General features: G+C 33.9%; 1 protein-coding gene across 1 annotated transcript; it reads left to right on the top strand.

Annotated features, from left to right (window-relative positions):
* The first annotated feature begins 952 nt into the window (after positions 1-952).
* On the top strand, positions 953-15,895 carry LOC132713418 (uncharacterized). The gene is made up of 12 exons (XM_060696011.1): positions 953-1,496; positions 3,530-3,776; positions 4,068-4,184; positions 4,953-5,142; positions 7,010-7,276; positions 8,329-8,505; positions 10,542-10,707; positions 11,465-11,629; positions 11,972-12,078; positions 13,483-13,617; positions 13,925-14,059; positions 14,762-15,895. Exons 1-12 carry the CDS (start codon positions 1,396-1,398, stop codon positions 15,253-15,255), a joined length of 2,301 nt encoding a protein of 766 aa, XP_060551994.1. The 5' UTR covers positions 953-1,395; the 3' UTR covers positions 15,256-15,895.
* The last annotated feature ends 200 nt before the right edge of the window (positions 15,896-16,095 follow it).

Below are 16,095 nucleotides of genomic sequence, written 5' to 3'. Positions count from 1 at the left end.
GTTGCACGTTTTGCCAACGCCTTGCCTCATATTACCGTATCCTCCTTCAATCACAAGTGCTCAATTCTTTCGAATCATTAAATGGATCGGTTTTAAATTAAAAACTGCACAACGAAATTTGTTATCAACATCATTACTTGATCATAAGGAGGATAGAAAACTTGTATTAGGTTTTTACTGTTACGTTTAAATTACATTCTCTTACTTCAGATTGAGACGGTAATCTTTTGAATGGAATATAATCAAAATTGCAGATTTATTAAAATTATTATCTGAAATAGCACGAATGGTGTAGATTTTAACCGACAAACGCTTTTGACCTGCTATAAGGACTGGAAATGTTCTTAAAGGACATGTTTAAGAACGGAGATTGTTTTCTTTTGTATCATTCAAAACTTAGTACTTTGTCAATTTTGCCACGAACTTCGATTACAGTCCGTGATTTTGCCCACAATTTGATAAGGGTGCAGCTTCTGCAGTTCACCAATACGCATGCATCTTCGTTTGAGAGAATTATGCGCGAAACTTGAATTTTCGCTAATTTAGACCATTATAAATTGCAGATCTAACGCACTTTGACGACGTACAGTAAAACGGAAGGGCGTTAATATTATTTTTTTCTTGATTTTTTTCCCACTATTCATGAATACTGGTATGTCCCCCCAGATGAATATCAAATTACAGCTCGTACCGTGTCTGCTATCAGTTTCTCTTAGTTTCTCTTATATAAGGTTTATAATTATATTAATATTGAACAAATCATACTTTAACTATATAAATCATTTTATGGAAGAATGTTTAAAGAATGTGTAAGAAAAATATATACATTTACTATAAAGTACAGTTTTGCTTGTTTTTTAAATTTATTTAGATTTTATTTCAGGCATAGTGTGGGGTCGTTTTTAACATGGCAGGAAGCGTAGTATAATTTAAATAGTGTATTTAAAACACATATGTGCTGATTAATTATAATAATTTACTGAAAAACATATATGTTTATTTGACATACTTTAAACTCTACATTCATTATCTATGTTGTATACAACTGTAACATCGTGATATATTACTATTAGTTAATCTCGGAAGAGTGATACGGGGGTTGTTAAGTAGTTATTAAATGATTAAAGTGATACATTGCGAGAAGATGGTATTAAAACTTTAATCGCAATCTTTACATTTAAACTAAAGAGGATAGTGTGATAATTTTACTGCATTTACTGTATTTTTCGTGTATTGGATACAAACAGTTTTAATGACATCGGCTGAAAATTAAAATCAACCTGTTTACATGCCCGATATGGTTCGATGACAGTGCATAAATCTCGTGTTAAATCTATTTAATTTCAAAGTTTTATTACAATATATTGTGGTAAAAATCGAACTCATTGCACTAATATGGCGACTACTACAAACAATATTGTTACCACCTTGTCACCAAATATATCCGGATGTATCAAAGTGGAACTGGCTAATATCACTGCCAGAGGAAATTTTGGGTGAGTTTTTGTTTAAACACAATCTTTTTTCTAGTTAATATATGCGTAGCTTGCAATGACCAAGTAAATGCATAAGGTGTATTCTTAATAGGTTTGCGAAGACGAATTAGAAATAAGTAAATTAACAAGATAATTTACTATCTTCAAAAGTAAAATATTTTATCGTGCTTAATATTATATGCAAAAGTAGGTTAGTTTACATAATGAATGAATGGTTAACTAAACATTTAAAAGAAGTTTCTCTTTGAATGTCAATCATACATTAAGTGGTATGCATACGAGCCGCATCATGACAAAACCAACATAGTGCGTTTGCGACCAGCATGGACCCAGACCAGCCTGCGCATCAGCGCAGTCTGATCAGGATCCATGATGTTCGGTATCAGTTGCTCTACTTGTAATAGAGTTGGTAAGCGAACAGCATGGATCCTGGATGCGCAGCTGGTCTGGATCCATGCTGGTCGCAAACGCACTATGTTGGTTTTGTCGTGACACGGCTCATATTTCATTGTAGAAATATCTCCTCTTTTAAAAAACGTATATGTAAAACGAAAATATTAATGATAATAAGTCATTTTGAACATGACTGTTTATTAATAACATATCATCAGTCTTGCAGTTTTATTTTGGGTAAGGCCGATACGTTTATGTTATGACCATTACAAATGAATTAAATATGCATGAAATGTATTCTATATTTTTCAGCTTAAAATATGGCAAGAATCGTTGATATATATGTATATATATATATACATGTATATATATCCAGTACATGTATATATTTAATAAATTATTTGTTAAATATATGTAATTTCACATATGTTTAAAACTTTAAACATTTATCAAGTATATGTTTTGGTTTACATATATATCAAATGATATGTAAATTAAACACAATATTAATGTATTAAACAAATAAAACATGGCCTTGAGGTCAATATGCAAGTTTATGGACTTAATGGTCAGACTGAGGAAGGTATATGGCCCGATGCGCAGCTGAGGTACATATACCTTCCGAGGTCTGATCAACCAGTCCGTAAACTTGCATTTTGCCCGAAAGGCCATGTTTTATTTGTTATAATATACCGAATCTTAATCCTTTCATCCCTTTAGTTGATGTCATTTTTACTATAACAACACCCCCCCCCCCCCTAAAAAAAAAAAAAACACACACACACACAAAAACAACAACAACAACAAAAAAAAAAACAACAACCGGACTTTAAGAATTTTACAAACTGTATAAATAAAAAAAAAATATAATTGAATAAAAGACAAACCATGATTTTTGATCAACATGTAATTAATTTATGTGAAACATAACAATAAATTCAGTAAAAAAAAATTTAACTACAAAATAAAATACCATACCTCATTTGCATACGCCCTTCTATATTTGATATGAAATTATGGACTAGGTAGCCGGTCTGTATGCAATTTTATTAAATATAGAAGGGCGTATGCAAATGAGGTATAATATTAATAGACAATGGCTTCTATAAGCTTCTGCTTTCGGCTAAAATCTATAATTATTTTTATATTGTTATTTACACATGTACAAAAATTCTAAATGAAATATGTTTAAACCAATACATTTATACTTGAAGAGTTTGTGGTTATGACCTTCTTCGATATTATCATTATGCTATGTTAAGTAATCCATATTTATGTTTAGTAATATCGACATGTACACTGTTTGTTGTCTTGTAGTATGCTATTATCATGGGCTTATAAGCCTTATATGATCGAAATAAAATTATGTCTATATATCATATTATAATAATCTGTCGCTTGAGACTAAATATATAGAACACAGACATTACATGACTTAGGGCAATCCCGGGAAAACCTGCAATAACCCATATGACGTAACGGTAGTGTGCTTTTCAGACTCATCATCAACCAGAAAAAAGGGAAAAAAATCACCCCCTCCCGAAAAAAAATCAGTAAATAAACAAAGATAATATAGAAAAGGAAAAACAAAATTAAAATTAATTGAACTGATAGCATGATTTATATTTTGTACATTACAGTTCCATACAACCAGTTCTCGAGAAATATGAAACCGGTCTCTTGCTTCTTCTTGGTTTTGCGGGCGTGTCTGTCATTCTGGCATTGCTTCATCAATTGGTTAGAAAACACGTGTACCATGACGTCAACAACGTTGACACCGCCTTCGACGCTGGTGGGCGGGTCAGCACTAGTTTGACAGCTGTTACTGTGGCATCTCAATTTCTTTGGCCAGGCGATATTCTACAAAGTTCTACTATTACTGTTAAAGTATGTATCAAAGAATAATAAACTCTTTTGCAGCAAGTTATTTTCTTCAAATTTTGTGATCCAAATCAGTTATAGAAATAAATAATTAAATGTCGAAAATTCCGACTGCAGGACACTGTAATAAAAATGTAAAAACGATTTCCTCGAATAATTATGTAATTTTTGTTTTTATTGCTTTATTATCAACTATGGAATATCAACTTAAAAAATTTTAGCAGCAAATAACTTAGTATTTTCTGACATAAGCCTTTTTTTTCGTTTCGTAAATATTTGTTTCATTTATTATTTCAGAGCGGAATATCCGGTCCCTTATGGTATACAGTTGGCGCAGCTTTAAATATTGCCCTGTTTCCGATAGTGTCCGTCTATCTGAAAACACGGGCTCCCGGGGCAAAAACCTACCTACAGGTAATATTTAATTGTCCCCGCGATTTTTTAACATATGTTTTAGAGATATACCGACTATGATTCGTCTACATCTTGAACAGTGATCAAAGAGTCCAGAAGTCCCTTTGCGTTCTTTCAGGCTAGCAGGCGGGTACACAAAAGAAAAAACTTGAAATTGTTTTTATATGTTTTAAATATCTTCATTTTTTGGGTTGAAGTGTAAGCCATAAGTACTATTAATTTGGCGACTTTCCAGCCCGACCTAAGTTACAAATCCGTTCACCTGGGTAAAATCACCGACATTCAGTAAGCTAGATGGATTCCTCACTTGAATGGTTCAGCAATCCATTGCCTGATTTGAATCCAAACCGGTAAGGGTTCAATACAAAGTCGCAGTTACCGATTTTAACTACACGGTCACGGGGTTCGCTTACTTCTTTGTCTTTTATGACTTCCAAAATATGTACAAAGAAATGTAGTCTAGTGCAGTAGTAGAATTATTACGAGGAAAATTGATTTTTTGCAGACAAATGGTCTCTGTTTTCCAAGATTTTGTTTTTCTTACTTCCTTGTTATTTACTTAACTACTTAGAGAAAAAAAGCAAAGATGTCTACAATCAACGAATACTGACGTTGTCTTAGAGATCTTTGAAATTGGCAGGAAGAACCAAGCTGAATTTAGTACTTTACAGGTTATTGGTTGGTACAACTTATAGCTGTATTAAGCACTTTAAAACCCACAGACCACACAACTTTTTGCATTATAAATAAATGATATCTTGTTTGCAGATAATGAAAGCACGATATGGGAAGCCTGCCCACGTGATATTCGTCATCTTAGCGTTGCTCGTTAATCTTTGTGTGATATCAACTCTTCTCGTCGCCGGCGTCACTACAATCCAGTCATACACCGTCGGCGCATCCGACGAGTTCTGTGTCATGATTATTGCAGTCCTGTTTGGCTCATATTCGTTTATAGGTATGTGGTATTGTTAATGCTTATCTGCTTATAACGAACATTTATTGATCCTTAGCCGACTTGAACTGAAAGTGAGTAGTCACTGCCACTAGTATAGAGTCAGGTCAGGGTGCATTACCATATAGTCTTATTAAAATCCCTTCAACCGAATAACTTTATCAAAAGCTGGGCAAATCTATTACTATAACACAGCAAATTCATTATTGTAACTCAGCAAATTCATTACTAACACTCTGCAAATTCATTACTATACCTTAGCAAGCCCATTGCTATAACACAGAAAATCCATTACTATATCTCAGCAAAGCCATTACTTTACCTCAGCAATCCATTACATTAACTCAGGAAATGCATTATTATACCTCAGCAATCCATTAAAATAACTCAGCAAATCCATTAAAATAACTCAGCAAATCCATTACTATACCTCAGCAAATCCATTACTATACCTTGCAAATCCATTACTATACTTCAGCAAATCCATAACTATAACTCAGTTAATCCATTACAGTAACTATAACTCAGCGAATCCATTGCTATAACACAGCAAATCTATTAATATACCTCAGCTAATCTATTACTATACTTCAGCAAATCCATTACTATACTTCAGCAAATCCATTACTATACTTCAGCAAATCCATAACTATAACTCAGTTAATCCATTACAGTAACTATGACTCAGCGAATCCATTGCTATAACACAGCAAATCCATTTCTATACCTCATCAAATCCATTACTATATAACTCAGCAAATTCATTATTGTCACACAGCAAATTCATTACTATACCCCAGCAAACCCATTCCAATAACTCGACAAATCCATAACTATCCCTCAGCAAATCTATTACTATACCTTAACAGATCCATAACTATAACACAGCAAATCCATTTTTATAACTCAGCAAATTACTCATTACAAATTACAACACCTCAGCAAATGCATAGGTATACCTCAGCAAATCCATCACTATAACTTAGTTAATCCATTACTATAACTCAGCAAATAAATTACTATAACACAGCAACTCCATTCGAATAACTAAGCAAATTCATTACTACACATGAATCCATTACTATACTTAAGCAAATCCATTCTTATAACTCAGTTAATCCATTGCAATAACTCAGCAAATCCATTACTATACTATTGCAAATCCATTACTATACCTCAGCAAATCCATTACTATACTTCAGCAAATCCATAAATATACTTCAGCAAATCCATTACTATACCTCAGCAAATCCATTACTATACTTCAGCAAATCCATTCTTATACCTCAGCAAATCCATTCTTATACCTCAGCAAATCCATTACTATACCTCAGCAAATCCATTCTTATAACTCAGCAAATCCATTACTATAACTCAGCAAATCCATTACTACACCTCAGCAAATCCATTACTATACCTCAGCAAATCCATTACTATACCTCAGCAAATCCACAAATACACCTCAGCAAATCCATTACTATAACTAAGACAGGTAAGGTTTAAAATAATACTGAAAGAGAGAAGAGCGATTGTTACTGTAGGCACTCACATTATGCCTGACAGACCTGGCATTTGTGCCACTTTTCAGGCATTTTTGCCACGGTTACAACGAACTAAAACTCAACTTCAACAATAACTTATAATAGTATATGAATCGCAAGGCTGTCATTACGCCGTTCTATCATCATGGTATTATTTATACCTTTTTGTTAGTTGCTTAAAATAGCCAACATTTTTTTTCAATTGCTTTTTTGTAATTAAATGTATTTTTCTTTCAAAATACGGTGTAACTTTTCTATTTTGTATATACATGTATAACCCTTATGTAATTGTGAAAATAACAATTAATGAAGTCAATTTTATTTTACAGGTGGTTTAGGTACAACTTTCTACGTGTCGTACTTTAACGCCGTGCTAATATTTGGTATACTTATAGCATTAAATGTAAACATTTTATATTCACCTAACGATGACTCGGGTATTGGGTCCATTGATAAAATCTACGAGAAGATGGAATGTCTGATTGCACCAGAGGGCAATGCGGAAAGAAGTTATTTCACCTTCAAATCCGAGAATGGACTTGTCTGGGCATTCATGGGACTGTGTGTCACCGCCTCTTTAACTTATTGTGACCAAGGTAATTTCCTTTCAATGATAAAGTGTGTTTCATAGATATTTTCTATGATGGCTGATTTACGCCGTATTGCTTTTTTCGCCTTTTTTCAATGAAAACACGACACGTTTTTATATGTCGTATCGTTGACTTATTTTTTCGCCCTTACATTTTTTTTGTCTTGAGAATGTGAAAAAAACACCACAAAGATACCACTAAGTAAGTCATTATCATAACTTCGTGTTTTCTTATTCCAAAAGCGAAAATAAAAGCGAAAATTCAAAATGACATAAATTAGCCATTATAATTTTTCACTCAAAAGCATTCTTTTATCACGGTACTTGCCCTTCTAAAAATGCTGCGCGTCCGTTTTTCTTAACATACCGTTTATAACTTCGGTAGCCTAAATGTTTGAACTAACTTTTGGTTTTCTAATTTAAGTCTAAGACAGCAATGGTGTAGTCATACATGTTTGTTCAGGTTATATGGTCGTGTTGTTTGCTATATGACCATTGTTTAGAGTCTCTCGTATTATTACAATATCTAAATATTTACATAATGGTCTTGTTATTTGGCTGAAGACTGGCATATTAGACTGAGGCCAAAGGCAATAAAAGCAGATTCATAATGGCCGAGCTGAACGGCCAATCAAAATCCTCTAATCTCATAATAGCCGAGTTTTCTGATAAAGGCCGTACTTTTTGCATAATGTCCTCGTTTTATGTTCATCATACCGTCGTGTACTTCATATTAGCCTTACATTTGAAGTGAAAACGTGCCTAATATTGAAATGTTAATTAATGAAAGCTACTACAACCGATTTTATTGGACCATATAACCTGCCATTTTGATGATTGATAAAATACTCCCAATATATGATTTTGAAGAAAACTTGCATCGTAAATGTTCTTTGCATGATTTTCGTACATAAAACATATGTAAAACTTAGAAGCGACATTTAAAGTTTCACTCACGCAACAAATTCTTGAGACTAGTTTTTTTTTATCTCTTTTTATTAGTGGACTATATTCATCCTAAAAACGTCTATACTATCACATTTTGTTGATTATTTTCAGCTGCGTGGCAGAGTCGGATCGCAGCAAAGCCACTTCAAGGGGTGTTGGGTTTTCTGATCGCCGCCTATATTTGGTTTGCCATACCAATCTCTATATCAACATCAGCTGGTCTAGCCTATCTCTCCATGTCTTTGGATAATTCTTCAAGTATTCTCTCACCGGAAGACGTAGACGCTGGTAAGCTATAATTATCGCCGTTCCTGGACGGCGATATATACAATTTACAAGATTTGAACAGTTCTACCTGAACACCGCCTGCCTTTAGCCAATCAAAACAAATAATTTAATATCACATGATAACAAAATGGACGTCAAAAACAGACTCGCCCAACCGCCATTTTTTGTCGGGTAACCTATTCGTCCAGCTGAAAAATACCATTATCAATGTACGAACTCAGTACCAGTCTTTAAGTTCTTGCAGGAAAAAAACACAGCAAAATCCATATTTTTGCTTCGTGTCATTTCAGATAATGAAGTCTAAATAAGAGTGTTTTTTTAATGTTCTTTCCAAAAATATAATATCAGGTATAGTCCGTTTCAAAAAGAAAAGAAGAGCAGTCGGCGGAGTATAGGAGGTACTAAGCATGAATAAAAAACATTCTCAGACATCGATTTTAATAATTTGACTAGTACGGAATGGTAGAGTAAATCAAGTATTTTTGTTGGCTTTATGTGTTAACCACATTCAATAAAGCTATAAGGCAAGAACTATGCTCATGGCTGAACGGCGACTCCAAGCATTTTTGGCAATGCTAATACTTGTAATACTGAATATGACCGTAATTATAGTGTAGGCTCAATATTAGATTTATTGAACTCGTCAGACGCCAGTCTCGCATAGCATAATCTTATTCAACAAGTTCAATAAATTAAGTAATGAACTAACACGAATATACCTATTACATAATTATAATAATAATAATAATAATAATAATAATAATAATAATAATAATAATAAAAATAATAATAATAATAATAATAATAAAAATAATAATAATGATTATGATAATGATAATAAAAATACATGTAATAATAATAATATTTAAAAAACCATTTTGTTTCCGACCGACCTTCCGTAGGCTTGCTTGACAGATTCTTTATATCCATAGCGGCCAGGTTAAATTTGCAACAGAGAACACAGAACTTGATTCTATCAAAATTTCGACAAATATTTCGACACTGTTTTACCTGGAATATAATATAGACACGGTGCATATCCATATCGGTACCCTCTTTGCGAAATCTGCTGAAACGGTACCCTCTTTGTATATGCACGGGCCACTCTCTGCTCAAAACAAACCAGCGATGGATAACAAGCCAGTAAACATTCATTGTAATATGGAAAGGAGGTATGACACGTGGAAAAGATGTATACCACGGAACACTAGAATGTTTTAACTATGTGCTGATTTGTCATGTGCCAGTTTTTCATGTACTGCAACTTCACAATAAGCTACAAAAAAATCGACATGTCTTACCTCGCCCATCACCTCGACATACTTTTCGGGCTGAAATGAACCTGTGGCTTGATTATATATGAATCATACATATTTAATATGTTCATTTACATATCATCTTCGAAACAAATGTAAAATTCATAAAAACACAAAGTACACAAAGGTACACTCAATGCACGACATATGCTTTTATTAGCGTTTATCGTTAAATATGAAATTTATGAATTTTACATTTATTTTTGACAATGTACTGCCATTTGTCCGAAGATGATATGTAAATGAACATATTGTATATGTATGATGCATATATAATCAAGCCACATGTTCATTTCAGTCCAAAAAATATGTCGAGGTGATGGGCGAAGCAAGACATGTCGATTTTTGTAGCTAAATGTGAATTTGTAGTACATGAAAAACGGGCACATGGCAAATCAGCACATAGATAAAACATTCTAGTGTTCCGTGGTATACATCTTTTTTACGTGTTGAATCTTCTTTCCTTATTATATTGAAATTTTACTGTATGGTTATCCATGGCTGGTTTGTTTTTAGCAGAGAGTGGCCTGTGCATGTGCAAAGAGGGTACCTTTTCAGCAGATTTCGCAAAGAGGGTGCCGATATGGATATGCACCGTGATAGATCTAAATATGATATTAGGTCACAGATCTTACCAATGATCTTTTTATTTTATATATTTAGTGGTGTTCATTTCCCACACTATTATTTGAATATACATGTACATGTTTTTGTTTGCAGGACTTGTAACGCCGTTCATGGCGGAGCGCTTCTTAGGCAACGTAGGCGGCGTCCTTATAGTAACTATGGTTGCAATGACCTTAATGAGCACGGGGTCAGGAGAGGTCATGGCCGTTTCATCTATCATAGTTTACGACATCTATCAAGTCTACATCAACCCGTTCAGGTGAAATACTGTATTATATATGGTCAAAATATGAAATAAAAATACACATGAACAATTAACGTATATCATTTACATGTATTAGGAGTTTCTGATTTGGCCTTATTCGGCTATAAATAAACCACTACTACTTAACAATACCTTTCCATAGAACATGTAGAAGCTATCGTGAAAATCATGGAGGATTTCATGAAACGAGAAGACTATTCTTTTATGAAAATGAGACATATACCTTTACAGGATACGGTTGGAGTCACGACGTGCTGACACAACACGTTTGTGAAGTCTCCTAATTTTAGTTTGATTTTTTAAATCTTATAAGATCTAAATAAAACGTACCGGGAGAAGTGGTATTTTTAAGTATAAAATAGCAATAATTCGGGTTATGGTAATCAACATCCTTGACGCTTTTTATTCTTTATTCATTTCAATGTTGTTTTGTTTCTGAAAAATTTACGTGATATGCGTAAAATTTCAATAGAGGCGTGTTTATATTCTCCCAACTGTACATCACCTGGCCAAACTTCACCGTTGCTTAGAAATTTTAGACTACCTTGGCTCAGCAGTGTAGCATAAGTTGCTCACTTCCAGTTTCTTGGCGTTGTAACGTTTTCAAGACAGTGATTTTAAATCAAGTTTCAGACACATACTGGAATCTAGAAGTGTTTTTTTTTTCCAAACTTGTGACAAACTGGTATTTTAATTTTATTTCTTCAAATTTATCGCCATAACAGCTGATAAATTACTTTTTTACTTTCAGAAAATCTCACGACGCTGAGGACTGTATCCTATGTAATAAAAGACTCAACAAACAAAGCAAATCTGTGGACCAGTCTGTAACTTGCACGTGCCCGAATGTAATCGCGTGTCAGGAATGTAAAACGGATGAGGAAATAAATTCAAAAGAAGGGCTTACATATATTGGGTAATATATCATTTCTTTAGTTTTATGTGATCTGGTGATCGTCAGAAAAGTTCTGTTCTGTTCTGTCAATGCTTAGCATACACTGTACCATAGAATTCTTGATACATCCATCCAACGCTTCAGTACTGAACAAAGTAGACACAGTTATGTTATATTCATACACAGCAGTGTTAAGTGAGCTTTGCGCGGTTTAATTAAACACATGGGCTGTTTTAGTGCATATAATGCAATTTCATTCAACAAAGGTCCATTTGTGTATGATATACAATGTTTACTTCTTTACTTTGTTTATATTTATTATTAAAGAAAACAAAATGTCATAAAAAGCTATGATAATTGCAGGCAATATCGTTGTCAGTATCATGGAAGGTATCGGCAATACCAGGAACGGATGCTTGGTTATAAAAGTTGGTGTATTCTGTGGGTAACCATAGGTATCGTTCCATTAGGTAAGATAAATAATTCAGATAAACTTAGAAAATAGAGATAAGCTCAATAATTCAGATAAACTTAAAAAGTGAGATAAGCTCAATAATTCAGATAAACTTAAAAATAGTGATAAGCTCAAAAATTCAGATAAGCTTTAATTTGAAGATAAGCTCAATGACTGAATAAGTTCGAGAATAATAATAAACTCAATACTAAGTTCGATAATTCAAATAAGTTTGATAACTTAATTAAGCTCTGAACTTCAAAAGGCTTGATGATAGCCAATAATATAATGAAGCTTTAAAATTGAAATACATTTGTAAATTGAAAATAAGATAAACTAGAAAATTGAAATATGTAATGGAAACCATGGTGATATTGATATATTTAAATATTGATGTCAGAAAAAGACTCGAAAACTGAAGTAAGCTGGATGGTATACATGTACTTAAAGTGACATTAAGCTCATTTATTCATTGTCAAGTTAAGCTGAATTGACTATATATTTCAAAAAGCTTGACTTTTACAATGGTGACTGACCAACAGTTAAGACTGGAAAATGATTAGGATAGAATTTAAATCTGCCATAAATATTAAAAAAGACTGACTCACTATGTTTGAAGATTGAACGTTACGGGTAAATTCTGATGGATTTTTAGTTATGAACAGAAATTTCATTGGGCCAAGTGACTTATTTACCGTTCATGCAATGTACAGTATGAAGTTGAAAGGAATTATTTATTACAAAATGTAAACTGACATTGACTTTCACACATACAATATACAAATGGATAGTCATAATGTCACTGGGAGCTGGGTTGTAAATATCTTATCCCGAAAGATAGTTTACACCAATGCGTTTCACTTTTAAAATCTAGACAAATGAGCCGCGTCATGACAAAACCAACATAATTGCTTTGGAACCAGCATGGATCAAGACCAGCCTGCGCGTCCGCACAGTCTGATCAGGATCCATGCTATTCGCTATCAGTTTCTCTACTTGTAATAGTGTTGGTAAGCGAACAGCATGGATCCTGATCAGACTGCGCAGATGCGCAGGCTGGTCTGGATCCATGCTGGTCGCAAACCCATTATGTTGGTTTTGTCGTGACGCGGCTCAAATATATTAAACAATACAGGACTATAGTCTATAATTAAATTTAGATCGATATTGACAACATTATAAGTTGAGTTAAGCTAACTATATACTTAAATAAGATAAGCCAAATATGAGATACAAAAACTAATCAGTGAATTTACTTTGGCTATTGATGACATTGATGTGATAAATTTTGCATCTCTACTGAAAAGACTGAAAATCAAACCAAGCCTTCGATTTACAATTAAAATAATAATTGATATGTTTTCTCAATATCCCTTATTCAAGAATGAGAATGTTTAATTCATTATGTTCTTGTTTGAAGGTCTAGCGGTGATATCCAGCGGGATTGACCTGAACTGGATAATGTTGAATGGATTTATCGTCACACTTCCATGTTTTCCTCCTGTAGTGCTGTCCATATTTTGGAGTAAAACATCTAGAGCGGGCGTAATATCTGGTAGGTACTACTAGTAGCTAAACGGGGGTTTCTTTTAGTATGCCAGGATTCACGCAGTTGTAAGCCAGGACTCCACGCAGTTGTTTTTGTCCTGTTACAACAGTTGTTGTTGCTGCTGCAGTTGCAAAATGTTGCTACGTATACATCTTAGTGATATCATATTTTCTGACCATTCATTATCGTTTTTACTGCTTGGGAGAGGTCTTCCCAGTTTCCAGAATTTTACTTAATAATACATGTATATACTTAAATTGGTTTCATAGGCTATGTTGTAAAATTTTTTTTCTCCCGAAATCTGGTGTTTCAGGCGCATTGTTTGGCGTCGTGTGTGGTGTGAGTGTTTCCTTAGGTGTGGCATCGACTTATGAAGGAGGACTCGACAATTTTCTCGTAAATACCGTGCAAAACTTCTCTGTAATGGGTGGGGCTGCCACAAGCATGGGTAAGGAAAGCAGTTTTTCATATTTCATGTATATATGAATACGATTTAACTCTGACACATTTTCAACAGAAAGGTCCCCAAACTATGATAAATAATATCACAGTGCGTTAACTGGAGTGCAGGTATCAGTTACCCGCATTCCAGATCATGCCCGTTGATTCGCTCATTTTTGCTGGGGTTTACTTATTGTGCAACAGAGAAAGGGAAAGCGGCAGAAATATCATATTCAGATGCTCGTTCATTGGTTACTTTTTTCTGGGGTTTCATATTCTGGCATCAGGGAACGTGTTGTTATGTTTGACTATGATACAAAAGAGAAAGAACACCAAAACACTCGGCAATCTGATTTATACTCGGGGGCCAGGCCCCTCGTACAAATCAGATAGCCTCGTGATTCGGTGCTCTTTCTATTACTTAACTATTACCAGTAATAACGTCTTAACTATTACCCGTAGTCAATTTTCATAGCAGGTGCGTGTTATGAACTTCGTTTGCGCTTTACATTGTACATTGTTTCAAATATTCGGACACAAGGCGTTTCTAAGTTTCAAAATATAAATTGCCCAGGCATCATTTCACTGTGTCATGCAAATGTTGACATTTCGGTTCATACTGCAAAAGGAACACACAATACTACACCTTCTGTAGAATTATTTAGATGATTTATACACATTGCTGAAAAATGATGTCGTTTATTTTCAGGAGTGAGTTTTCTGGTAACGTTCTTGGTTTCGTGTGGAACGCATAATATCAAATCCAAGAACGATGTTAAACGGGAATGGACGAAATTACGGGATATAGACAATCCGTTACACCCCTGGTCACAACTGTATACTGAAGATATACCCGGTCTGGAGAAGGGAGATAACCCTACGGAGGAACAGCTTGATTTCGTGTTTAAAAAGGCACGAATTCTGGCGTATGTAGGTGGCGCTGTCACCGTTGTCCTCTTTGTTGGCATTGTGCCAGGAGTAATGCTCAGTCTGCACGTGCTAACTGTGAGCCAATTTGAAATTTGGACGCTTATTTTGCAAATATTTTGTTTTTCAATGGCGACAGTGGTTGTGATCGTAGCGCCAACAGAGGAAATTATTCAAATATGCCGACAAAGGAAAGAAAATAAAAAAGAAAGGAGAAGAAAAAGACGTTCAAATATGAGCGCATACATAAACGGAATACCTCTTGATTCAACATAAACAAAACATACTTGTTTGACATCATATCCTAAAATATTTCGTCATGAATGTAGAAAATGCAAAATTTGTTTTTAGAATTTAGATTTTTATACGTTTGAGTAGAAGTATGATAATTATGTTTATACAAAAAAACTATTGTTCATTATTTTTTAAGAATTTAAATAGGTTCATTTTAAGCTATTCGGGGAGCATCACTCGGCTCAACCGGTTCTTTTTCAAAATTATTTATCAAAACAAAATTATTATAATTATTCTTAAGGAAGGTTGTCAGATTAAAAATCGCTGCAATATATGGTTTTCAAAACACTTCCATCTGTTAGAAAATTTAAGAATTCCCACAAAAGTTACAGCATTTGATACAAAATTCATTTTGAAATAAAATGGTAAACGTATAATTTAACTATTCTGGAGTAAATATAAAACCGTACGTGTGATTCTAACGGCACTACCCTTAACCGTGTGATTATTACGCCGCAGCGTATTAATCACACGTGTGGTAATATTACCACACAGGCGATGATTACGCGACACCGGCTTTCTCGCGTCGTGCGTCAAATATATATATTCAGTGTGCATATTTGTCAACACATATCAATGTGCAATACAGATAAAATGAGTAATGAAGACTAGTTTGTTTGTTTGTTTGGTTTGGATTTTACGCATATTGTACATATATATATGATCATAACTCGATGGCAGGTCCATCTCAACGGCTTTCCGGGATAACTCACATGATAAAAAAATTCTCCGCATTTGACCAGCTACTAAGCCCTTATGTTTGCTGAATCAATGATACGTAGGAATTCTATTAATTGTGGATAAATAATCAAAATTTTTTTT

This window comes from Ruditapes philippinarum, unplaced genomic scaffold (genome assembly GCF_026571515.1).
Source record: "Ruditapes philippinarum isolate M1 unplaced genomic scaffold, ASM2657151v2 ctg3649_1_1_1_1, whole genome shotgun sequence".
In the NCBI taxonomy this organism is placed as follows: domain Eukaryota; kingdom Metazoa; phylum Mollusca; class Bivalvia; order Venerida; family Veneridae; genus Ruditapes; species Ruditapes philippinarum.
The sequence above is the reverse complement of the archived record's forward strand: the minus strand, read 5'-3'. Positions and strand labels throughout refer to the sequence as shown.

Coding starts and splice junctions, on each gene's coding strand:
- LOC132713418 (XM_060696011.1), top strand. CDS start 1,396: ATGGCGACTACTACAAACAATATTGTTACCACCTTGTCACCAAATATA. Junction 4,185..4,952: donor GGGCAAAAACCTACCTACAG/GTAATATTTAAT, acceptor TCTTGTTTGCAG/ATAATGAAAGCACGATATGG. Junction 5,143..7,009: donor TGGCTCATATTCGTTTATAG/GTATGTGGTATT, acceptor TTTATTTTACAG/GTGGTTTAGGTACAACTTTC.